At 36.8% G+C, this 27,354-nt stretch overlaps 3 protein-coding genes across 3 annotated transcripts in view; 2 read left to right on the plus strand and 1 right to left on the minus strand.

Moving 5' to 3' along the window:
- LOC126759050 (inactive dipeptidyl peptidase 10) overlaps positions 1-27,354 on the minus strand; it is a 380,650-nt gene that overhangs the window by 306,000 nt on the left and 47,296 nt on the right. The window lies entirely within an intron of this gene.
- Positions 13,682-15,161, plus strand: LOC126759076 (vitellogenin-1-like). Its single transcript, XM_050473673.1, has 3 exons — positions 13,682-13,963; positions 14,030-14,292; positions 14,349-15,161. Exons 1-3 carry the CDS (start codon positions 13,744-13,746, stop codon positions 15,030-15,032), a joined length of 1,167 nt encoding a protein of 388 aa, XP_050329630.1. The 5' UTR covers positions 13,682-13,743; the 3' UTR covers positions 15,033-15,161.
- Positions 25,425-26,774, plus strand: LOC126759084 (phospholipase A1-like). Its single transcript, XM_050473682.1, has 3 exons — positions 25,425-25,652; positions 25,716-25,978; positions 26,061-26,774. The coding sequence occupies exons 1-3, from the start codon at positions 25,472-25,474 to the stop codon at positions 26,724-26,726; spliced, it is 1,110 nt and encodes a 369-aa protein (XP_050329639.1). The 5' UTR covers positions 25,425-25,471; the 3' UTR covers positions 26,727-26,774.

The raw sequence follows: 27,354 nt of genomic DNA on the forward strand, positions 1-27,354 counted from the left end.
ATATTGAATAAAAATTTTAACCAGTGGCAACTCTCCAAAAATTACTTTTAATTAAATAAAATGTATTAATTGTCTTCAATTTGTGAAGATGCAACTTATAATTTTTTAAAATGCAATTTTCAATTGTATGGCAACCCTCTTCAAAAATATTTCCAATATCCAAAAAAATTAAGACAGAAAACGTTCCAAAAACAGTTTGGTTTTATTTAGGTAAATATTGTACATTCATTAATTGCAAAAATCTGTTGAATAAAAATTTTAACCAAGTGGCAACTCTCCAAAATTGCATTAAATCCAAGAAAACAAACTAATTTTTTTCAGCACCGATGACCTTTAATATTTGAAATTAAACTTTTCGATTAGGTGGCAACATTTTTCAAAAATATTTCCAACAGAAATCTTTCTTAAAAACAGTTAAATTCTACACTTCCTTTATACCATAAACTTCATTTAACTAAAATTTTAAACAAGTGGCAACTCTTCAAAAAATAAATCAATTTAATAAAATGTTTCAATTTTCTTCAATTTGTAAAGATGCACCATTTAATATTATATATTATACTATTCGATTAGGTGGCAACAAATATATCAAAAATATTTCACTTCTTTTCTAAAAAAACCTGTTTTATTTTCTGTATTATATTATTATAAACGTATGTATATATTAAATGCTATATTTCACAAATTTTATTTAATTAAACCCAGCAACAGGTGGCAACTCTCCTAAAAAACCTCTTTCAATTAAATGAAACCAATTAATATTTACCAGTGTGGAAAGTCCATACAACATTTTTTAAATTTACAATTATATGGCAACCCTTTCCAAAAATATTTCCGATTTAAATCTTTTCGAAAACAGTTTGGCTTTGTTGCTTTTAATATTGTTAATTTTATGTCGTATGCATTTTGTTGAATTAAAATTTTAAGCAGCTGGCAACATTTTTCAAAAATATTTCCAAAAGATATCTTAAGTATTGCAAATTTAAAAAATTTTACTCAACTATAATTTTTAAAACAGCTGGCAACTCCTCTCAAAACTTAACTTCGATATAGTTAAAAGAAACCCACTTTTAAATAATAAACTTTCTCCAAATCCCGGTTCTCAATTATTCATGCAGAAAAATAGATCCGATATATGTATGATTGAGGTGTTTGTTTAACTGTAAATAAGTTTAAGACTAGATAAAGATGTGCTCTCGAACAAAAATTCCTAGAAGCTTTCGGCTTCCTACTTTAATCAATGGCAGCTCAGTACCGGCAGATTTTGGATAAGGCCAAGTTCCAGGTAATAAAAAGAGTGCAGATTTGCTTTTGCGACTAACTCACAGCTCGTAGTTAGACTAAAGCTCAAGGCGCACTAAACAGCAGCCAAATCGCGAAAGTCCTAATGACAGTCGTGAGAACAATCAGGAACAAGGTTAGTAATTAAACTAGGATTAAGCAGTCTAACTGCGTTACTGTGCCTTTTCACAGATTAAGTCAACTATTGGCACACTTTCCTCAAATACATAGAGACTGAGACTTTCGTGAGCACAAAACTTTAAATGTCACACCGAAATATGTCGAAGCACTTAAACGATGCAGCCTTCAAACCATTTAAGCCTGAAAGCCGTTTTCATTGGCATTTTACATGAATTTTATGCGACGAACGTGCAACGCCGACGCCTTTGCCTTGCACATTCAGCCCTAAAGGCTTGCCAGCATTCCGCACGTGAGAGACAAAACGCTTTGAATATGCGTAGAAAAATATGCTCCCTTCTGCGCTTTTTTCTTAATTTATTCATATGCAGCGGCGAGGCATAAAAATAACGGTAAAATATATGAAAAATATCTGCAAGTGGCTTGAAAATATTTTTAGGCGAGCATAGACGGCTGCTCCTCAATTTCTGTTTTTGTAATTTTTATTTTTATTCATAATTTGCCTTTTTATACGCCCCGCCTCGCCCGAAATATCAAGCGCTGCGGCGTGGCTCAGCATATTCTTAGATAATTTATGCGTTTAAGTGCGTTGAGGCAGAAAATTCCGTTAGCCGCGCTCAAAATGAATGAATATGCAATTTGATCACCGGCATGCCGACAGGGTGGCAACGCCAAGTTTATTGCTGTACATATGTATGCACACACACACATTTGTTGAAATATTTTTATGAACTCCTCGCCAGCTGCTTATACACCTGGCAGCGAATTTTGTGCTACACACCCACATATGTATGTGTGCGTTTGCATATTTCATCGCTGCTGTGTATTGAATTCACTCACATATATTTTTATGCGCCGCAACACAGACGATTTGCCGTAAAAAAGCGAAAAATATGAATATGAAATGATGGCTGCGCGAGCGAAAGATAACTTTCGGCGAAGCCGGAACATTTTCGGCAACCGGCAGGCAAGCAAAAGGTAGGTGGAATGTGGAGCAAGGGAAGCATTACAATGTCAAAGGCTAGTAAATCATAATAAAAGTTTTAGAACAACAACATTAAGTTAAGGCAAAGTGGTAACATAAATACTTATTCTATTAAATAAACTGGCAAAGTGAAATGTGAGAGGAAAGTGAGCGGCGGAAAGAGGTTAAAGTTTTGCAAATTTTTTTTATAGAGTATATAAAATATATAGAAATATAAACAGATTTATATATTTACACGCATACACCTGTGTATTTAGTATTTGCAGCGTATTTTGCTGAATTTATTATTTACTTAAGACAAAACTTTACAGACGTCTTCAGTGAACTTCTTCATACACACGCATTTCTACATCTATACTTACACACACGCAGCCAGAAAAGTGAAATGGTTTTGAATAAATTCGAAAGTCAATATTTATCTTTATCAAACACAAACTTTTCACTCACAATTATGGAAACTGAAGAAACTGATCTTCGAGCTCAACCATTTTACAAACGCAGGTGCAAGTATTGGGCAATAAACAAGTACTATAAAGCGGGTTAAAAAAATTTTATTCACTAAATAAAATGTCTATGAATTTAACAAATAAAAACAACATAAATCACAAAAGATAAATGATTTTTTGATAGAACAGAACAAATGGTTTTTTCGGCAAAATCAATTTATTTTATTCAAAATAGTCTCCTTCTGCTTCAAAACAGCTTTTTGCACGGTCCAAAAGCATGTCGAACGAGTGTTTTAGCTCGTTGGCCGGTATGGCCGCCAGTATTCCGGTACAAGCCTTTTGAATGGCCTCTACGTCTGCATAACGCTTTCCTTTCATGGGAAAATGCATTTTTCCGAAAAGGAAGAAGTCGCACGGTGCCATATCAGGTGAATACGGGGAGTGGTTAATGGTTAAAATGTGATTTTTGCTCAAATAATCGTCCTTCCAATGTTGGATTCTGAGAAATTTTTGGTCGTCAGTCATTTTGTGCGGAGCAAACTGTGCAAACACCTTTCGTAAGCCCAAATGTTCGATCAAAATGCGATAAATCGATGTTTTGGAGATGTTCAATTCCATTTCCTTGAATTTCAATGATGATTTCGGCTGAGTTTTGATGAATTCACGCACAGTTTCGATGGAATTTCCGGTGATCACGAATTTTGATTGGCCCACATGTTCATCGTCATTTATGCCCTCACGACCACTTTGAAAACGTTGAAACCACTCGTGCACTCTGCTACGGGATAGACAATCATCGCCATAAACTTGTTTCATCAATTGAAATGTTTCGGTAAAAGTTTTACTAATTCTAAAACAAAATCTAATGTTGGCTCATTGTTCGAAGCTCATTTTCGCACCGATAACACAAACATACTGACACTTAAAACGCAATAACTTAACTTCCAATCAATGAAATGTCATGAAATGCTCACTGGACAATCGATAAAGATAGTAGATTCTAACGCAAAAACGCACCAGTCGACATATAGATGGATCACCAGGGGGCGCTAGATTCGAAAAGTCCTGTTTACTTTAAAACGCAACTTGTATATCTTTTTTGGAGTCTAATTGTTGGGTGGTGTACGTTGGGGCTAGTAGAGCTTCACAGTTACCAAAAATGTCACTAAGTTCTGGAACACATTGCAGATTTATCGTGAAATAGCATGTTAGATTCAGTAAGAGATCAGGGCATTCTTTCTCTATCTTTGGCGAAATACTAGGAGACTTTAGTGATCTCAAAGCCAAGTGGCTATCTGTAAATATAAATAAATATATTCCATGTTGTGTGTCAGAACAAGAAGGCTTTCCTTAATTGTTGGGATTACCGCTTGGACACTGCAGTGTCTGGTATCTAATTTTGCTGAAAAGACATTTCTTCCTACTTGGTTATCTTGTTGGTAGTCATCCGTTTAAATGTTTATCTCTGCGTTGCTGTACACCTTGCCGCTTTCCGACTCTTCTCTGGAAAGAAAGGCAATATTGTGCACCGAACCTACTTTAAACTCTATAGGAGAACGAAAATCCGTAGTATTTGGTAGATATAGGAATTTGCCAATTATTTTAAAATTCCCATTATTGCAGGCGACTAATTAGGAGGATCTCTCGTACTTCGTCTGTGGAAAAAAGGGAACTTACTAAGTACTATAGAATGGCTCCAGTTACTGGCTAATAATAGGGAGGAGAGCCGACTTCGCTGTCAGTAGTTTACAGAACGAGTCTGTTGGCAGTAAGAGTAAAATGACATTTAGTGTCTGACTTCGCGTTGTTCTAAGAGCTCTTCTGACATATACTACCTGTTCTATGTATACTTTCCATACGTTTTACTAAAGGACATGCTTCTAGTTTAAAGGTAAATAGAATAAAGACTTTGAAAATATTAAAAAGTTTTCTTTATGTATACAATTCCCTAAGGGGTAGCTGTCAAACCAAATGTCAAACTTTGGCGAATTGCCATGAAAAAGATTTATGTCGAAGCAACATAGAAAATTTGTGATGTCAATGATGTTATCACGATTAAGGCTCGAGGAATCTCAGAAAGACTATCCAGTTTATTTCTTTAATACAGATGATACAATAGATGAACTTTTACAGAACGATGTATATTAAGAAATCAATCTCTTGACTGAGCATCTGGGGTATGAATTTCACCCTATTTTAATACCAACATATTGTAGGGATACGCTGACATCGTGCTCTATGTTGGAAACGAAGATACTAGTTATGTCGAATAAAGTGATCCAAATTTAGACATAAGTAGTTTTAGTTTCAGTTTCATTCAACTTTTCGATTTAATATCAAATAAAAGCTTTTTTTCCAAAAAAGTACGCTATGTAAATGTGATTTGTAATTTACATACTTTATTTCTGAAATGAAAATACTGGAATGTAGTATTTTTTAAAAGAATTTATAGTATAATTTTTTTGATAATTTTTTTTTCAAACAGGTGGCAACTCTTCTTTAAGATATCTCTGTTAGAAAACTCTCTTGAATCAGTATAGTTTGGTAAAAATGCAATAGCTTTTTTTAATTTTAGAATATTAACAGCGTTGCCACCTCAAAGAAATATGCTCAGCTTGAAGATTTCTTGAACATATTTAGTTCATTATTCGAATAAAGTTTGCTTAAAAAAAAATCAGACAGCTCTCAACCATATCTACAATTTTTTTTAACAGGTGGCAACTCTTCTTTAAAATATCTCTGGCAGAAAATTCTATTGAACCAGTTTATTTTGGTGCAAATTGCAATAGCTCTTTTTTAACTTTGAAACAACCATACAGGGTTACCACCTTGAAGAAATATTCTCAGCTTGAAGCTTTCTTGGACAGCTTTAGGTCATTATCCAAATATAAAAAATCAAGTTTGTTGTTTTAAAAATTTTAGACATCTCACTTTTATATTTTTAAATATTTCCTATATGGCAACTCACTTAGAATATTTTCAGTTGCCTGAATCATTTTTGGTATGAAAGTCGTTTGCTATTATATATTTAAATTTTAAAACAAATGGCAACTCTTCTTCAAAATTTTTTTAAATACAACCTGCAAACTCTATTTTTATTGTATTATAGTATATAGTATATTGGAAAACTAGTTGGCAACGCTCCTTAAAAGCGCTTTGAACTGCGAGTTCATCCAATTTTTTTTAATCAAAATTTTTATACAGGTGGCAACTCTTTTCAAAAATTATTTTAAAATGCAATCTGTCTACAATCTGCAAACTCTTTGTTAGGTAGTTAAGCTAATATATAAACATATGTACTTATATACATATTCATATATTATAGTTTTTTACAAACATATTTTTTCTACTGAAAAAGGTGGCAACGCTCTTCCAAAACACTTTGAAAGGCGAGTTCTCCTAAGCTTCTTCAAATCCTTCTGTAGTGCGTTTTCATCATTTTCTGTAGCAAAATTTTATACAGGTGGCAACCCTTAACTTCTCACTCAAAACAATTAGAATATCTTCAGTATTCGATCCCGCGGCTTAGAAAAGCTTAAAAAAGAATTAAAATTTTCCAAACAGTCATCTGAAATAATTAACAATTTCTAATTGTACAACAACAAAGTTCAAATTCCGCAATTAGAGCAAAATTTACAGCCGACAACAAAGAGAATAATAACCCATTAATGATTATTTATTAACTCAAAGGCTGCTGTCGGCCACTTAAGCCTCGACTGAAGCAGTCAATGCAAGCTTTTAAGCATAACTGGTTAAGTCGTCGCTACTTGTATACTAAATGTATGCCGTTATGTCCCAAAGGAGTCACATTTGATGGCCAGCTGAAAATTAACGGCGCCAACAACAGCAACAACAACAACCACATAAAGCATACTCAAATCGCCGCTTCACAATGTGACCATGAAAGGACTACAAATAAGCACAGACACAACAACAAGAACAAATAATTCACGCAACAAATATGAACAAATATTCTGGAGAGCAAAAAGATAAAAATGGCGAGTTAAAATGCCAGTCAATTGGTTACGTGCCAAAGCGCAGCTAAAGTTTAAAGGCGAGAGCACTTGCCGTCATTAATGCGTGAGTGCGTGAGTTCGTGAGTGCTGTGCTGATGAATGAGTCACTTGAAGCTGAACAACCGAATGACTCACAGACCCACTGACTGGTCGTTTGACTGACTAGTTTACTGACCACTTGTCTGGCGGCTTGACCGCACATATATTTTTGTAGCTAGCTGTGAAGCTCACTCGAGAGCGTGTGCGTGACGCACTCTAATTCCAACAGTTTGTTATTAACTGACCATTTAACTCGCTCGCCTGTTTGCCTATGCTTGTCAAGCTGCTAGCTGGCTTGATGACGGCTATTTGCTGCTGCCACTTGTGGAATTTTTCAAATGCCCTGGCCGCCTTTCAGCATATTCAGCACGCAAGTTTTTTGAGTGGTGGGAGTGAATATATATGTATATATTATATTATATTTATACACTTAACAGGGTAGATTAAGTTTGAAACGAAGTTTTTAGCACACAAAAGGAAATTTCGGAGCTCAGCCTGACAAGGCTGAGTCGGTCTAGCCATTTCTGCGTGTGCTGGCACCTCAGTTTTTCATATTTCGATCTGAAATTTTGCAAACGTTCTTTTCTCTGTAACAGGCTGCTCGCTTGTCGAAACCGCCGATATCGGACCACTATAGCATAAAGCTGCCATACAAAATGAATGGTCAAAATCAAGTTCTTATATGAAAAACTTTTTAATTTGAGGAGATATATTTTCAAAATTTATGATAGACTATTATATCATGAGAAGGTATAATCTTGGAATAAATCGTTCAGATCGGACTACTATCGGACTAAACTATAGCATATAGAAAAAGTTTTTTATTTAATTGATATGTAATAAGATATTACAGTATACTTTAGAAGAAATCAAGATTATATAAAAAGAATATATACCAAATTCGACAGATTATTACGGAAACGACCATAAAACTGACCGAAAAAATTAATTGTTGTATGAAAAAGTTTTTTATTTAATAAGATATATATACCAAATTCGACAGGGATTATTATAGGAAGCAAAGGTATAATCTCAGAAGAAATCGTTCAGATCGGACTACTATAGCATATAGCTGCCATACAAACTGTCTCTGCAAAATAAAGAAAATATAAGAAAACTTTTTATAGTTGCTATAAGTTTCGCACCTGTGAAGGGTATCATAATTTCTGTGCTGCCGAAAATAACATTTTGCCTTATTTTGTAATAAAATATACATATATACATATAAATTTCAAACACAAAGACCTCGCTTGCAACATAGTTATAAGGAAATAAATTATGTTTGTAAAATTTTCTCTCATGACAAAGAATTTTTCTGTTTTTGTTAAAAAAAAAAATCAAAAAGTAACAGTAAATCGTATATATGTGTACATAACACGCACTTTCTCCCGGACATATGTATCCACCGTTATCAATGCAATAAATTTCCTACAAATCACCAGCGGATATGACAGCTTTAGATTATCGCAACCGACAGCAACGTACTCGGACAGTAATATGCGCACGCACACACATATACATAAAACAAAAAATTCATATACTTACAACAAAAATACACATACATACACTCACGCATTAATACACACACCTACACATATATACACCACGCAGCCCAATGGGTTTCAGGCACTTGCCCACATGCAGCGAGCACTCTCACATACCATAAAGAGCCAAAGTACGGCATTTTTTGCTGTTGTTGTTGCTGCTTTTATTCATGTGCGCCACAGTTGGATATTGGCGTCAACATTTTTCAATGCAATCAGGCATATTGTCACAATTTTTCAAAAGCGACCCACACACACCAACACAACCACCACACCCACACACACGCGTAGACAAACAATGACAAATGACCAGCTGCTGGTGTTGTTTTTGCTTTATTGCTGCTCGCTTTGCTCATGTAGTTTTCGCAGCGCCTCAGTTGGACGACAGGCAATCCCCTACAAATGAAGCGAAACCGAAAGAGTTGAGAAAATTTGTTGTGTTCGGTCACTTATAAGCGAGCAGTACTACTAATACATATATACATACATACACATATACATGTACTCGTATACGAGCGTGTGTATGTGCGCATAGCTCGAGCCCAGATTGTGGATTTATGCCTTTGTGCGACATTGCCAGCAGCTGTTGCCGCTTTAGCACAACAACAATAAACTGAGCCGGGTGGCAAAAGGCTATAATCTTAAGCATGTCTTGGCTTTGATTGACCGTTATTTATTCTCGTGTAAATTGTTTAAAAATTTCAATTTTATGCAATTGAATTATGAGCATAATAAAGTAGGCAGTCGGGAGAAGCAGTAAAGGAGAGCGTAACAGCGCGTGCTATGAGCTTACTGCTTACAGTGTTAGCAATTCTTTGCATAAATTTAGGCGTGAGCATTAATATTATTTCGTTGATCTTTGGACACGCTAATTGTACTTCTCAAATGGTTTATTTATTTTCAAATTTTAACCGACTCTGCATAGAGAGCTAAAGAAGATTGCATTACGGCGATGGAATTACTGTAATTTATGAGCTTCTCAAGAACTGAAAATTTCGAGAATGTTTGTTTGCCGCATTATTGAATCTTCTTGGCAAACAACTACAGATGACAGATTATAGAAAGAAAAGTGACAGAAACAAAAGTGGTCGTTCTCGTGTGGCTAGAACCGAAGTAGTCATAGACATTGTTCGGCAACGCATTCGTAGAAAATCCAAAATTATGTCAAGGGAAATAGTCACATTAACCAGATTAATGTCAAGACTAATTTGCGATGATCTTCACATTAAAGCCTAACGTCGGTCAGATGCAGCTACAAGCGTTCAGTGGCACGCAATGAAGGTTATAAAAGTATCATTTTCACAAAAACACAAAATTTTTTTTGTTAAAAAAGTTTTAAATCTACGTAAAAACCTCGGAAGGCACAAAACCTGTTTTATAAGGTTTCAACGTGGTCACCTTAAAGCTGCTGTAATCATTTGGTGCGAAGTCTTCTGTAACGGGGTTACACCAGATCTTCCAGCAAGACTCTAAACGTAAACAAAGCTATCATTAACCCCACGAAATATAAACAAAATGGTCAAGGACCTTAAATATAAATAATGATTGTTGATAGAAACAAATCGGTCACTAGTCGCATAACACATAAAAACTGGAGTCTTTGGCTTCATAAAATGTGAGCAGAAGCGGCATTGAAACGTAGAAAAGATCCCGAAATTTAAATAACGGTTGTTGACTTGGCTAAAGGTAAACAAAAGGTCATTGCCCTCATAACATTTCAAAAAGGGTCAGTAATCTCGAATATAAATAATGATTGTTGGCTTGGCTAAATGTAAACATGGGTTATTGACTTGGCTGAAAGTAAACAAATGTGTCATTGACCTTGTAAGATGTAAACAAAGGCATCATCCACATAAAATGTGAACATTTCAAAAAGGGTCTGTAATCTCGAATATAAATAATGATTGTTGGCTTGGCTAAATGTAAACATGGGTTATTGACTTGGCTGAAAGTAAACAAATGTGTCATTGACCTTGTAAGATGTAAACAAAGGCATCATGACCACATAAAATGTGAAAAAAAGGGTTACTGACCCCATAAAATGTGAATAAAAAAGACAGTGACCTCAGAAAACGTAAACTAAATGGTCAACGGTCTCAAATATAAATTATGGTTGTTGACTTGACTAAACTGAAGAGTCACTGAATTTCAAAACTATTTTCAATATTGCACGCAAAGAAAACAACCGAAAAACTTCAACAGAAATATACCGCAGAAATAATACTATCTCCCGAAGAGACCCAAAAAGATGTTACTCTGACATTTTACATAAAGTTCAAGACGAATATAATGTCCAAATATCCAAGAAAACAATTGCCCATCGTTTGGTCGATGCTGGATTTCACGGCAGGGCAGCACGCAGGAACCCACTTCTAATTAAAATTCGTAGAAACGACGCGTAGGTTTTGCCAACTCTTCTTGGTCTAAGGCAACAAATCAACGGAGGTATGCCATTTGGAGCGATATAACAAATATTAATCGCTTAGATCCCGATGGTCGAAGGTATGTTCGCGGTCCAATAACTAAAGAATTTGATCCTCGCTAGGTTACACGCGTAGTTGAGTATGATGGAGGAACAATCATGGTGTGGGAATGCTTTGTCTGGAATGGTGTTGGTCAACTCCATAAGATTGATGGAATTTTAAACAAGGAGAAATACGTCGACATCCTAAAAAATGTCATGTTGCCATGGGCTGAGAAAATTTGCCTGTTATAAGGAAGGTAGCAATTCAAAGCATACGTCTAAGTTGACACAAAAGTTTTTTAATGAAAATTCTATCAATATTTTGGAGTGGGAATCGCCCAGCCCAGACTTAAACCCTATAGAACATCTTTGGGTGATGTTAAAGGAGCCATATGGACATGGATGTTCTTTGTAATGAAATTAGAACGGCATGGCAAGTTACGCCATTGTTGCGCTGCCAGAGTCTTATAACGTAAATCGAAATCGATGTGGAGCAATATTGAAGTAAAAGAGATAACCAACAAAATACTAACTGAAAGTAAGCAAGTTTTTGTAATATAATTACTTTTTGTTGATAAAATATTTTCATTTCTAATTAGTTGTCGCACTCAAAACGTTGATTCCACATGTTTTTGTTAAAATCTTCGAAACAAAAACGATTTTTAAACAAAATGTTTAATATTAGAGTTTAAGTTTAACATAGGTTTCAACAAAATAAGTGAAAATACAATAAATTATCGTGATTTATTGGAAAATAAAATCATTTACTTCAAAAAAGGTGTCGTTTCTAATTAGCTGTCAATAGCTGTATACATACATGTTTTATATTCATTTATGTATATGACGCACAGTATGTTATGTGTGTGACTAGCTTAACTTTTAACTGTCTTATTTTTACTGTTATCACACCTAATTGGAAACTGGAAAAAACTGGTCTATGTCAACACTTAATTAGTTTTTGCAAATTGAAACAAATTATGTATTAGCGGCGACAAATTATTTTTTATGGCTATGCAACAACAACATTTCAGCAAAGATATATCTACTATAATGCTTGTAGACTCCAAAGGGAGGTAACTCAAACTGTTAACTTTGAAGTGAGCGTGAGGTTACAAAAAATGTAAAAAAATATTCCAAATAATACGAATCGGATAATATAACAGCACGAATATAATAAGAAATTAAAATAAATTATATTAAAAAAAAATATTTCAGAAAAATAAAAAAAGTTATTTAATTAAAAAATTAATATATTAATTAAAATAAAAAAATAGAAAAAAAAAAAAAGTTGATTAATTAAATTAAAGAAATTTTAAGATAAACAAAACAAAATTAAGTTTAATTAAATTAAATTAATTAAACTTAATAAATAAAATATAATAAATTATAACAAAACAATTACCTTAAATTAAGTTAATTAAACAAAAACTATATATATAATGTAAAATTAAATTAAATTTAAAAACTTTTAAAATAAAAAAAAATTAAGTTAAATTAAACTAAATTAATGCAAAAATAATAAATTAAAGCAAAAAAATACCTTAAATTAAGTTAATTAAATAAAAAAAACAATATACATATGTATATAACATAAAATTAAATTAAAATATAAAAAAAATCTTATAAAATAAAAGAAATTAAGATAAATTAATTAAAATAAAATAAGTCAAACTAAACTAACTAAAAACAATAAGTTAAATCAAGTTAATTAAACTAAGTCAAACTAAACCAAATCAAGTAAATTAAATCGAAATTAATTTAAATAAAATTAAAAAAACAAGTCAAATTTTCTGAAGATATCTCGTCAATTAATTAACTTAAATTAAGCTAAAATAACAAAATAGAAATAAAAATGAATTAATTTATTTTAAAAACCAAACCAAAAAAATTAAGTCAAATTAAATTCAATTAATTAAAATTAATTAATTAAAAACCAAAAAATTAAAACACAAAAATGGCCGTAAATTAAGTTAATTACATTTAAAAAAATTATATATACAACAAAATGTAAAATTGAGTAAATTAAATTAAAAAATTTCAAATAAAATCGAAAATATGTATTAAGTTAAATTAAATAAATTAAACCAAACTATTTAAAAAAAATTAAATTGGAAAACAAAATAAAAAAAATTAAATTAAATCAAGTTAATTGAATTTAAATAAAATTAATATAAATTAAAAAATTAATTAATTTAATTAAATAAACAAAATTTAAAAAAAAAAAATTAAAAAAAAATTAAAAAAAAATTAAAAAAAAAAAATAAAACAAAAAATTCCATCTCAAATTTTGTGAAAATATCTCGTCAAATGAATGATTTTTCTATGCAAGCACTTCGTTCCGACCGCTCAGTTTGTATGGCAACTATGTGCTATAGTGGTTCAATATCAACAGTTCCAACAAAGAAACCTCTTCTTGGAAAGAAAAATATGTGTGCAAAATTTCAGATCGATAACTCAAAAGGTGAGAAACTACTTAGTTCGCATATGTACAGACAGCCGGACGCGCGGTCGGACAGACAGACAAACATGGAAAAATGGACTCAGCTCGCCCATTGTTTATATATATATTTTATAGAGTCTCCAACAATTCCTTTTGGGTGTTACAAACTTCGTGGCCAGCATAATACGCCCTGTTCTGGGTATACAAATTGCGCAAATTGCATTTTGCTCAGAGTACCTAATTACGATAAGCGTGGCAATGAGAAATCTGAACTACATATTAAAACGACTCCGACCTCGCACACGTTTGCCATATAAATAGCCGACACAGCGCACAGTCGCTAACATCGCTGGCAGATCGCGATGAAGTAAGAAAAGTCGACGAAGCGCTATGCGGATAGTTCACTTAATTTCACTTTGGTGCTTGCTATACGCCAGTGTAGCCCTGGAGGATATACCAGAGGGATATCTGAACGCGGCAAAACAGATAGCAGAAAGATTGATAGCGACTTCAGCAGGACCATTGACAGCCGACTATTTTTTCAGAGTGGTGGAAAACTTGGTCGCAGGTTTACCTGCAAGAAAGGCATATATTTTAGCAAATGCTATATGTAAGTACGACTATATGTCCAAAGAAAGCTCAAAGATGTGTACAATTTACGGATTGTAATTCTAAGGTGCCGAAACTATAGCCAGAGGCCGAAATCAAACGCCGGAAGAGTATGAACCGAAGCTGAAAGATATTAATTTTCAGTTCCGTACACCGTGCGATAGGCGTACATATCCTATAGCAGATCCCATCGGTCTACTTCGTGATCCGGATTTTGATCCGAGGAAAAAGACCGTCATATTCTCAACCGGCTGGACGACCACGGTGAATAATGAACGTCACGATGCCTTGTCTAAGGCATACAATTGTCGCGGTGACACCAATTATCTGGTAATAACCTTTACATACTACTACTGTATAATCTTAAAGAAATAATACTTTTTCAGGCGCTGGACGCTGGCGACTACATAACCTTGATGTATGTGTGGTCTGCACAAAACACGGACACAATCGGTAAATATCTCGCTGTAGGCATACAAAAACTCAGCAAGTTTATAGACGTCGCCGACTTGCACTTGATGGGTCACAGCTTGGGCGCACAAATAATGGGTACGGCAGCGCGTCACTATCGCGATTTGACGGGCAAAAGCTTGCCCTACGTGACCGGTTTAGATCCCGCTTTTCCATGCTTTAACGAAGGTGAGACGCTAACCACCATCTCGGCAAGTGACGCCGACTTTGTTGACATCATACACACAAATGCCGGTATTAGCGGCCAGTATAAAGCTTACGGCAATGCGGATTTCTATGTCGGTGGTAAATTTCCAATTCAGAATGCCTGCAGAACGCCGCAGTGCTCACACGAAATCGTTTGGGAGTACTACACGGAGTCGGTCTATCCCAGTAATGAGCGCAATTTTCTGGCAAAGCGCTGTAACTCGCTGTATAGCCTTCAGTATGGAAGATGTAATGGTCCTGAGTTTCCCATGGGCTTCGCTGTGCCGCATGATTTAATTGGCCGTTATGTGCTTGATGCGAACACTGAGAAGCCGTATGGCCAAAATGCTACTGCGGCGTACACGAATCCTGATACTTCGCCCTGTGGCGCTTGTTCTTCTTCCTGTGCTTGAGGAAGATATCTTTTCGTATAACATACATACACATACATATATCATATAACAATATTGTTTAATTTTGTATTTATTATGCTCTATGGTGGCGGTAAAAATAAAAGTATAATTAAAAAAAGTTTAGTTGAATTTTGATTTCAATATCGTTTAAGGTCATCTGACTAGTTTAAAATTGTCCAATTATCAACTTTAATGTATCATCCGCCAAAAAGAAGATACCTTATACCACGCTGAAAGCTCAGTTATTTTCCGGTTTCAATAACTTCTCCAGAATATCACCGCGAATGTCCATCTACGAAAAAGTCTTTTAAACGAACGAGCACGAAATTCGCCGGCGAATAAAAAAAACACACAAGTTTGTAAAAGTTAAAACTTTCTCAATATACTTTCCGGGCAAAGTTCTCGCGTTGTATTGCTGTGATTCAATCGACAGCCATGCGAGTGGAATTCACACCACGAACCCGCTCAAAAATGAAGAAAAATGTAGCAGTCAGCTGACAAGGTAAAGAAAGTGCTGTTCCACCAAGCCAATGTACCGTGTCACAAGTAAGTGAAAACGATAGCAAAATCCGTGAACTAGGCTTCGAATTGCTTCCGCATCCACTGTATTCTGCAAATCTGGCCCCAGGCGAGTATTTCCTGTTCTTAGGACTCAAAAAAATGCTCGCTGGGAAGAAGTTTTCATCAAATGCAGAGGCAATCGCCGGAACTGACGCCTTTTTTAAAGCAAATGACAATTCGTACTTCAAAAGTGGTATCGAAAAGTTGGAGGGTCGCTGTAATCAGTGTATCATCTTTGAAGGTAACTATGTTGAATCAAAAAATAAATAAATTTTACAAAAAAATATGTTTTTTTTATGGTAGACCGCGGATTTTTTTCGAAAGATTATTTTTTATGTTCTGCAGCTACAGTCTGTCCTTAGTAAGACGGAATTGTATTCAAAGCGACCATACTATTAATAGCACGAAGCATACTCTTTAAAAGTGCTCGTTAAGGACCAACTTTTACTGTAAATTGTTACTGAGTTTATGGTCGGTATCAAAAACAAATGTGAAAGCAAAAGAACATAACCTGTGAGACAGCTAGGTCCAAATTCTTTTGTAGGACATTTGATAAGTTCATGTGATATGGAACGCCATACTGAAGTGTTAGGAAAATTGTTAAAAAATTATTGATTGGTCTTCTTAGCTTTTATAACCACCGAACTGGTTATGAAGATGCGGAAAAAATATCTTTGAATCCAGTAATAACATGGTACTTAAATTTTTCGGAATATTAATGAACTCGACGAAACAAGCAGTGATGAATTCTTTGTTATTTAGTCAAAGTAAAAATGGGTTTTTCATTAAAAGCGCTACAAGAGTTTTTTTTTTAATAATGAAAATAAAACAAAAACGTCTGGGGATATCAATGATTTATTCCTTGCGGAAGTCCATGCGCTGAACCCCATTTTTGAAGGTTTTCAAGCATAAATCGACCGATACTGCTACAATTGCACGTTCGATATTCGTACGAATTTCATCAATCACCGACTTCCTTTGCATAGACCATAGACTTGACGTAAACCCACCATAAATAGTCTAACGGCGTCAAATCGCACAACCGAGGCGGCCAATTGATTGTGACATTTCGTGAGATAACACATTCACAAACTTAATTTTCCATAAATCGATTATGATAATCGCTGTGTGGCTTATGGCGCCGTCCTGTTAGAACCACTTATTGTCCAAGTCCACATCATCCGATTCGGGCCAAAAATATTCGGTTATCATTGAGCGGTAGCGATTCGCAAGCACAGCAACGTGACGGTTTTGATAATCACGGAATAAGTGCGACCTAATAGGCTTATAGGCCGCACCAAACCTTAAGTTTTCCGGGATGCAATGTTGACTCATGGAGTACGCGTGGATTGCTGCCTGACAAATAAAGCCTATTTTGCTTACCGACGAAGCCATTCAGCCAAAAATGAGCTCTTCGCTGAATTTGATGTTTCGATGAAAAATCGGATCATTTTCAAGTTGGTGCTCAGCCTAATTCAAGAACATACGACGATTTTGGTAGTCAAGCGGCTTCAGTTCTAGCATAAATTTGATCTTGTAAGGATGTAAGCCAAGATCTTTCCGCAAAAAGCGTCACCACGACGTTACAGAAATGCTGAACGCTTATAAAGGACGTGTGAGAGACTGAGTTGGATCTTCCTCAATTGATGCACTAGCGGCTGCAATTTTCTCGACACTGCGGGCACCTCTTTGTCTCACTGGCACGGAAACATTTTGTACAGTGCCTGTGGATTTAAATTTTTCCACTAGACGCTAATTGTTGAGCTGACAGGAGGATTATTCTGACCATAAATTGGACGTAGTGCTCGCTCTTTATGTTGTGGCCACTGACTCCAAATTTTGGTAGTAAATTTTAATAATTTCGATTCGTTGTTGGATCGTGTATCTTTCCATGATGAAATGTCAACTATTACTGAAGATAAATGCCAAAGGAGCGAAAAATATGGAGTCGTTTACTGTCCCTATCAGTCTACTTTTGTAGCGTTCCTATTGAAAACCCCATTACAATAAAAAAGATTAGAAAAACTCATTATTTCCAGTGCACAAATTGTGGAAAAATCTATGATCCAGAGTTGTTTAGTTGGAAATTTTGGCGAAAATGTTCCAAACATGTCTGTTTGATGCTAAATAATGCTCTTTGTTGTTATGGTATTAAAGAAAAATTAGTACATGGGCCACTTCCATGGTTTTAAGCTTTTTAACTATAATAATTTTAACATTTTTATGAGCATTAAATTACTTCAGATTTAGTAGAGTACAAAAATTGTAACTGTGGACCAGTTCGAGTTAGTTATTGTAACAGTGTTAATACAAAACTTCCAAAGAACTTATTTCTCATAAAAATGTTAGGCTAAACTGCAGCCGTTCGCCGGAGTGAAGGTTAGAGCTCTGTTGCATACCTTTTAGGGGACTATAACTGAACTAACTTGTAGTTTCCAAACATTTCCACAAAGCTTCTTTATATTGACCCCACATGAGTCGTGGAAATTCTTTATTGTGAAACTTTGTACTCACATACATCTTCCCCTTCAGCATAAAGCTATACGAGGCAGCAACTTGGGCGAAGTTAGATATTGAACTGGAGAAGAATTTTCCTCTGTATTCGTGCCTGTGAAAATCTCATACCGCCGATAAAGCGCATTTTCTCAATGTTGCAAGAAATGCGCCAAGCAAATAAATCAACAAAAAATCGAAATTTATGAAAACCAAAGCAATATCGGACAGCGAGGGGTTATAAAATAGCAGCGACTCGTGCGTCATATGTTGCAAAGTGCGCTGGCTGCAGTTCCATCACGGCCACCAAGGGTGCCACATGGCGTATGAGTAACCTTTTGTGTTGAAAAATGTGAAAATGGCAATTCAATGCATATTTGCTATTTTATTTATGCAATGCAACTGCTTTATATATTTTTGCATTTATTATGCGCATAAATTATCGCCGTTAACCCTGCGCTTGCATCTGTGTGTGTGTGTGTGTGTTTGTCAGTTGTAATCATATGCGCGCTTTTGTTAAACAATTTGCATGTATTTGCGAATAAGAAAATTATCCGCAATTCAAAATTACAGAGCCACGCATTCGCTGGCAATTCGCTGTGAATTTGCGGCACTTTTACACTACACGAGCGCGAGGCCATCCACTTTCACCGCAAGCCACAGGGATGCATGGCATGCTGGCAAAAGTATGTGTGTGTGTGTGTGCGTGTGTTTGCGCTTAGCTCGTTTGGCTGACATATGCGCATTGAACTATCATCACAGCGGTGCGTATGTGTACGTGCCAGCGCGTATTTTCACAACTCAGCCACTCTAAGCTGCGGTCGTTGCCTTGGATGTGCGCTCAGTTGCCTTCAAATGCTGCTTTCCGCTTTCTTTGGCTGCTTCTTCAGCTGCCTCTTCCTCTTCGCTGGCGTTTTCCTTCCGCCAGCTTCACTGGCTTGCAATGTAAATGAGAGTAACTTGAACTTGAGTGTTTGTCTAGTGTAAGTGAGCGTTCCGCCACAGCACACACACACACGCTCACATTCACTCTAACTCAGCCACACACAAGCGAGTGTCTTCGCCATTTCCCTTGCCTGCTTGTGTTTATTTGTTTATTTATCAGCGCATGGAGTGCAAATCCGCAATCTTCACGTTTGCTTCTTGAGCGCAACTGAAGGACTTTTCATTAGCGCGCACTTGTTGTTGTTGTTCTTGTTTGTTGCTACTCTTCGCCCTATCATGTTCGTTGTTTGCTGTTTTCGTTTTCATTTTCGCACGTGAACTTATTACTTTATAACGGTACGTGCTCGGAGCGCGTCGTGTTGGCTAACACATGTTCAAATATATTTGTATATAAGTGTGTGTGCAAATGTAAATCTATGTTTGTGTGTGTCGTTGAAATCACAATGTAATTAAATTTACATAAAATCCATGCAAGCAATTAATTTAATTAAATAGAAAAATTAATGAAAGCAAAAAGGCTGCTATCTCCTTCTTCCACTCTCTCACTCTCGCCTTCTCTCTCGCCGAATGACACTTTTCATTTAGTTTTGCTTGGCTTTTGTTGCGGCATCAGCAGCTCACTTGTTGTTTTAAATATGCATGAGTTCGGCTGATTGCCTCCGTTATTTACTTACGGTTTGTTGTTTTGCTTTTTCGTTTTTTTTTTTTCAATTTCATTCTTTTTTTAGTGGTTAGGCTTTGCGGCATTGCTCGGCACTCATCGACATAATGCATTGTCCATAAAAAATAAGTGAGTACATGCTGAGGGAGTTGAACAAAAGAGCAAAAGAATGTTTGAGGTTCATAAGGTATCGAAAGGGTACTCAAGTAATTATATATTTACTGCTTGAAAGATATATTAGGTTGTCAAAAAAGTCTCGCGGTATTTTTATTGAATTTTCAATTGTTCATAAAATTGATTACAATAATGCGATTCAAGTCAAATGTGCGCCGTTTTGTTCGATTCGCGTTCCCAACGAGATGCCAACTTCATAATGCCCCTCTCATAGAAGCTCGCTTCCCTATTGGCAAATAACTCGGAGAGCCAATTTTCACAGGACTCTCTTGTGGCCAACTTCAGACTACCAACCGCGTTCGCCATGGACAGAAACAGGTGGTAATCACTTGGTGCGAGAACCGGACTATACGGTGGATGCAAAAGAACAACACCCATTCGAGCTCCCGGAGCTTCTGGCGCGTCACTAAAGATGTGTGTGGCCTGGCGTTGTCCTGATGGAAGACAATTCGGCCTCTGTTGATCAAAGATGGCCTCTTCTGCATGAGTGCTGCCTTCAAGCGGTCCAGTTGTTGGCAGTACAGGTCCGAATTGAGCGTTTGGCCATAGGGGAGCAGCTCATAGTGGATTATTCCCTGCCAATCCCACCAAACACACAGAAGAACCTTCCTGGCCGTCAATCCAGGCTTGGCCACCGTCTGGGCCGCTTCACCGCTTTTCGACCACGACCGTTTGCGCCTTACGTTATCGTAAGTGACCCACTTTTCATCGCCAGTCACCATACGCTTCAAAAACGGGTCGATTTTGTTGCGATTCAGAAGCGATTCGCATGCGTCGATACGGTCAAAGATGTTTTTTTGCGTCAATTCGTGTGGCACCCATACATCGAGCTTCTTAGTGACTCCAAGCTTCTTCAAATGGTTTATAACGGTTTGATGACCAATTCAGCGATTTTATCGCAATTTTCGGCGACAGGCCTTCCGGAGCGTGGCGCATCTTCGACCACCTCTACATCAGAAGGAAAACGTTGAAACCATCGTTGTGCGGTGGAAATGGAAACTGTATCGGGTCCATAAACTGCACAAATTTTATTGGCGGCTTGAGATGCATTTTTGCCTTTATCGTAGTAGTACTGTAAAATATGTTTGCGACGCTATAACTCACGAACGACTTAAAAGAATCGACAATCAATCAAACACGTGTTAGCGCGTGAAATGAGCTTTCCAAAAAGGTACTCGTACAGCATGACCCGATGCGACGAATAAAACTAGAACTACGCGCTTTCAGCGCCAACTAGTGAAAATACCGCAAGACTTTTTTGACAACCCATTATATATAAATATATTTACTGAACGGTGAAGATGGAGTTGCGTGAACATCTAAACGCTTTTGTGCGTGATGTATCCCGGGAGCCCCTTCGATGCATACATATGTCACAACTATCTCTCTCAAGGAGAGTAACAAATACCTTGGAGTAGTCTTGAACAGAAACTGCTTCCTTATTTGTTCGTGTAGGCAGATGCATGGCACACTCCTCCTCTTGCATGCACTGGTGATGTTACCACTGTAGAAACACAGCATCCACGATTCATATAGCCCATTGAAGGTACACCTCTTTTGGGAACACGTCCATTTAGTATTATCTAACTTTACTGAATTTGTTTGCCTTCGTACTAAACTCTTAACTCCAACTGCTTTAGCTTGTATTTGAATCTGCGGGACCGCAGTTAAGCATTACTTCGTAGAATGCCACTTCACAAACTCCCTGCGGTATTATGGTTCTGGTCTTATGCTTCTCCATTGTCGTTCTTTTAACTCGAGCTCTTGGATCGCTATCGCGACGCTCACTTTCATTTGCGCCATGCCAGCTTTGATTGCAGCATGTGCCATACAATGTTGTCGGGCGTCATCCTTTGGTTTGTTATTCGTTCCACGGTTGTTCTCTCTACTACATATCTCGAGCAGGAGAAAAATATATGGTGCGCGTTTTCACCGAAACTGATGCAGAATGAACATTTTGTCTCGTCATCTGTGGAAGTACTCCCTGAAACAGTCATGGCCCATCAAGAATTGTATCAGATAAAAGTCTGTCTCCCTGTGTTTTCTCTCAATCCCGGCTGCTACGTTCCCAATCAGCCTTTGCATTCATCTTCCTTTTTCCATCGCATCTCATTGCCTTTGCCACTCTCTCTTTGTTCGTCAGCAGTTATACGCCTATTCCCAGCTTTAGATTTTTGATAGACTCTACTGAGCTCTGAAGCCATTAAAATCGGCGGTATAGGACCATATATGATACTGACCGCTTCATGTGAGACCATTCTAAACGCACGGGCCACTTTAATAGCGCATAACTGACATTTGTTTTAGGGTTGTCATAGGAGCCGCGTACATCAGTCTCGTTTGCTTGATTTTGACTAGTAGGCATCTCATGCTTTAACTAGGGATACCAATGTTAGTCATAATTATTGACATGACCGTTGTCACTGTGTATACCAGTTCAACATGCGCTTTGAAATTAAGCCTCTTACCAGTCCTAACACCTTGCCTTGTAACGTTGTATCCGCTTATAGTTTTTTTCTGCTCGTGACAACCATCGCTTTGGTCTTTTCTCCGGCCAGCTGCAGCTTAGTTTCCGAGAGCCAATCTTTAATTTTCGTTGTGTTATTACAATGTCGCTTTTTGGACCTGCATCAGTATCATACAGTACCAGTCTGTCCGACAAATTGTTACTAATTATGCTTACCACATATCCCAGAGTGTTTCTTGTCTCCAGCGCCCTCATGATATGTGACCAGACGCTGCTGCTACGCAACGATTGTAAGACCAATTCTGTTCTACGGTGCAGTAGGGTGGTAGTAGGTAGTAGACTTAACTACCCCCCAACAATCCGAGGCTCTTGAACTAGTGCTAAATCTGCCACCTACGCTGAAAACTCCGCAGCAAAATCGGTGAGCGACTGCAGGCTGCAAGAGAATTTACATATAGAACTTTCGAGCATAGCTCGGTAGGTGATGGCAGTTTGGCAAGTACCGACTATATGACTACACTTTTCAATTTGGAAAGAAGGTTCCAATTAAATACATAAAATTATGGTTGTCGTAAAGGCATGTTAGCAGCGCGCGACACACTAAACATTTATATGGATGATTACAAAATGGCGGACGGTGTTGCTGGGTGGATGTCTAGAGCTCGGCCCTGCGGTGCTAGTAGGAATTCGCCCGCGGTAAGGCATGCCTATCGTACGAAACAACTAAAATCCAAAAAATGAAATTCCTCAGAATTTCCCTCGTGGTACCAGAATTAAGTCTTCGGTCAGACCTTGTAGGCGAAGGTACTTCCAGAAGAGCACCCATTCGACTCGTGACTGGCCACATTTCTAGCTTGAACTTCAAATGTCTTTTCATTATTATAACACTATTTTGTGAACACACATATGTGAAGTAGGCGTGATTGTAGTCCGATTTCGATCATTTTCATACTTCAATATAAAATGTCAGAGGAGTTCCACTGTCTTCTTACATAGGAATGTAATATTTCTACCAAGTGTCATCAAGATATCTTCACTTTTAATCAAGTTACATGTTGCGTAGACGGACGGACAGACAGACAGCCCCGGGTTTCAACTCGTCTCGTCATCCTTATAATTTACATACTACTATGACCACAAAATAAAAAAACTTTGTTTCATATTTTAAAATTCTTTATCTTATAACGTCCGTTGGCACAAAACGGTTTCCCCGGAGAGGTAGTTTGAAATTGTTCAATAGCCAGAAGTCACACAGAGCTGAATCAGACGATAACAGCAGTTGCGGCACGATATTGGCTGAAAATTTGGCGAAAAACTCACAAAGAATAAGTCGGTTTTCGACGGAGCATTATCGTGGTGAAAAACCAAGAGTTTCGGCACATAATTCCGACCTCTTTTTACGAGTAGCTTCGAGCAAACGACGCATAACTCTCAAATACTATCCTTTCGTGAGCGTGTGACGGGTCTGAAGGAATTCGAAGTGCACCACACTTCGATAGTGGTAGAAAACTGTTAATATCTTGATTTTTGACCTGCTTTGACTTCAGCTTCGGCTGACCTTTGCCTCGATATTCGGCCGATTGGTCATCTGTTTCCGGGTCGTAACCATAGATCCAAAACTCATCGCCATTAATAATAGGTTTCATGATATGCTGGTAGTTGGAAAGCATTGTTTCACAAACGTTAACGCGGGACTCTTTTTCTAAAAAATTGTTGGTTTTTGAACAAAACATGTTTCCACTTTTCTTATTCCCTATTGATCTTTCAATATGGTTTTCACAAATCTTTCTCATATTCCAACGATGACAGTAATATCTCTGACAAAAAGACTTTTCCAACATTCTGAATGTTTCGGCACCAGAAATGCTTTGTTGAATAATTTCAGTCATCGTAAATATCGCCAAATGCGCTTTATGTACTATATAAAACATATACTAAATACCAATGAAATAATCACTGATATTTGGCACAGACAAACTAGAATACAAATTTTTCGACGAATGGGTTTTCGCACGAAATTTACTACTTTTTGCTTGTATAAACCTATATCTATCTGACTTAGTGTTAGGTGGCACGTACAATCGTTAGGTGAACAAAACTATTATACTCTGAAGCAACATGTTCGCAGGAAAACCCTCCAGAAAGAAAGATATTCTGGATCCGCCACTGATTTAGCTCAAAATAGCCTATAAATAGAACACTTTTTATCGTCGGTATTTACGCGTGCATCGAAATGTCTTCTATTGCAGTTCTTTCATATGCATAATATGAATAATATTCAATAATTAGCCAACAACGCGCAGAGAACGTGACTACGATAATATATATTAACAATAAAAATATTAAGCAATCGTGCCTTCTATACTAACTTCAAACAAATGAGGGAGGTAAATAAGTACACTTGAAATAAATTCTTGTGAGATTTTTATTTAAACAATTTTAAGCTGTTCAATAAGATATTTTTCTTAATGGAAATGAACACAAATGGGAAAAAATTGATATTTTATCAATAGGTAAAAAATTAATTTCGAAAAAAATATTAATGGCAAAGATAATAACACTTTTGCATGCTTTATGCCTTATTAGAACAAAGTTGTTCAAACTAAACGATTTTACAAAGGTCCCTTGCTTCGAAAGCTTCAATAAAAACAAATTACTGAAGAAAGTATAATGAAACATCACACAAAGTAGATCTTACAGAGTCACTTCAGAGACTTCAGCCCATACTTAACCCTCGGACACATTCCTTCACAGCAGAGCCCACACTATCAAAACCAATCCAAACCAATGGAGATGAGGCGAATATATTATGAAGAATTTTATTTTCTAAATCATCCAAACATTGCACGGAAATTGTTGAGCAATCAGCCTGATAGAAGACAATACGAACTAAAATTATTTTCTATGAATCAGTTCACCGCGATAACGCACTTCTACAAAGGGTCTTTCGATTACTTTAAAATTCAACCTTGTTCAACTTTTTCCAAAAGTGGGTTTTCAATTTACATCCACGAAAGACAATCGTTTGCCTTAACTCTATAAAAAGAAAAATCGTGTTATTAGTTACACGGAACATCGCGTAGGTAGCAGGTCCGCAATTTGATTTTTAAAGAAAAAAAGCGAAGCAAAAATAGCGAAATGAAATTTTTATATTTCATAACGCTTTTTGCTATTTTGCATACCCAAACGAGATTGGTATCTCCAGATAATTTGATTTTGGCAAAGAGCAAAAGCTTGCTGGATAATATTTATAAGACCTTCACACAGGTGGTTCCAGCGTTACCTCTAAAAATGGCAACATCCACTATTAATCTTGTCTGTGAGTTATTAAAGAGAAAGATTTCTACTAACTTGACAGACTATAAATAATCAAATATTTTAGGTACTACTTTCCACGACTACATCCAAAAGCACATTCCCGCCAAATTCACACCAAAGTTGGAGAACATCAAGCTACAATTGCGTACCGCTTGTGCTAAGCGTGAGTATCCTCTAAGCGATCTCAGTGGCTTGGCTGCAGATAAAGACTTCGACCGTAAAAAGAAGACGGTTATTATGTCCACCGGCTGGACTACGCAAGTAGATAATAGACAGCATGACATGCTGGCCAAGGCGTACAACTGTCGTGGGGACACAAATTATTTGGTACTAAACGCTATGCCTTTCTCAACTTATTCAATTCCAATAATATGATTCAATATGATTCACTTCCTTTCCCCAAAAACAGGCGCTCGATGTCAGCGACTATATACAGACAATGTACACTTGGTCCTCAGAGAACACCAACACGATTGGCGAATATGTCGCCAAGGGGCTGCAGAAGCTGCTCACCTTTATAAACGTCGCCGACTTGCACTTGATGGGTCACAGCTTGGGTGCACAAATAATGGGCTCGGCGGCGCGTCACTATCGCATTTTAACTGGCAAAAGTTTACCGTACGTGACCGGATTGGATCCCGCTCTACCGTGCTTCAGCATACGCAAGGGATTGACTACACTTTCGTCAAAGGATGCTGACTTCGTGGATATCATACATACAGATCCCGGTGTACTCGGTCAATACGAAACTTATGGCCATGTTGGTTTCTACGTCGGTGGTAAATATCCCATAAAAAACGGTTGCACAACACCGCACTGTTCGCATAGCATTGTTATCCCATATTATGCGGAGTCCGTTTATCCAAATAACAACCGAGACTTTGTTGCGAAGCAGTGCTCGTCTTTTAAGCGTCTTAATTGTAATGGCGCTGAGACTGTGATGGGTTTTGCGGTTTCACGTAACGCAAGGGGCACATATATGCTGGAGACAAACGCTAAAGCGCCTTATGGCAAAAATGCAGGTAGCGGGTACACAGATCCCAATTCGTCAAAGTGTGGCACATGCCAGGGTTAAAATCAATAAAGTTCTATCATCTATTAGATATTTCAATAAGTGCATTAAGAGACTGCGTTTCTCTACTACCAAGCTGCCAAAGACGTCTTTGTAAACTGCCGATATTCGCTTTTTGGTTAGGAGAACTTTGGTGACATAAATTAAATACTTAAACTGCGGTGCCGACTTTTAATGAAGAATTTAAGAGTTCATAACTGCTTTGACTTGTTTCTCAAAGCGCTAATGGATATTTCTTTACTTCAGAACATCTTTTGAAGATTCAACAATCACTTAAGTCCGCACTGCTTTCCCCCATTGAAAGTTCCTAGAGAGAGTAATCGTGACTCTTACATCGTTACCAAAAGTTTCTACAAAGAGACGGCATTCTTAAAGGTTTTAACCAATAATTTCCTCATATGCTTTTATAATTAAGGTTTCAGCTTACTATAGCAGCATAGGTCTTAATAGCTTTTCTAAATCACTACCAATCTTTTCGTCCAATTTGGCGGCCGTTCCCACCACAGTCGGGTCTATGTAACCGAAACGGACCTGGATTTTTATCCGGCCAAGTGCTGTAAACTCAACAGAATTCTGCCGCTACAACAATAAAAACGACTAAATTGGCGAAAAAGCGAAAATTCCCGAGTCA

This window comes from Bactrocera neohumeralis, chromosome 5, assembly GCF_024586455.1.
Source record: "Bactrocera neohumeralis isolate Rockhampton chromosome 5, APGP_CSIRO_Bneo_wtdbg2-racon-allhic-juicebox.fasta_v2, whole genome shotgun sequence".
NCBI classification, from domain to species: domain Eukaryota; kingdom Metazoa; phylum Arthropoda; class Insecta; order Diptera; family Tephritidae; genus Bactrocera; species Bactrocera neohumeralis.

Bases quoted from the DNA above. Each gene is read 5' to 3' on its own strand.
- LOC126759076 (XM_050473673.1), top strand. From the start codon at position 13,744: ATGCGGATAGTTCACTTAATTTCACTTTGGTGCTTGCTATACGCCAGT. The intron at 13,964-14,029 runs GTAAGTACGACT...TGTAATTCTAAG, and splicing joins TATTTTAGCAAATGCTATAT to GTGCCGAAACTATAGCCAGA. The intron at 14,293-14,348 runs GTAATAACCTTT...ATACTTTTTCAG, and splicing joins GCGGTGACACCAATTATCTG to GCGCTGGACGCTGGCGACTA.
- LOC126759084 (XM_050473682.1), top strand. From the start codon at position 25,472: ATGAAATTTTTATATTTCATAACGCTTTTTGCTATTTTGCATACCCAA. The intron at 25,653-25,715 runs GTGAGTTATTAA...CAAATATTTTAG, and splicing joins ATCCACTATTAATCTTGTCT to GTACTACTTTCCACGACTAC. The intron at 25,979-26,060 runs GTACTAAACGCT...CCCCAAAAACAG, and splicing joins GTGGGGACACAAATTATTTG to GCGCTCGATGTCAGCGACTA.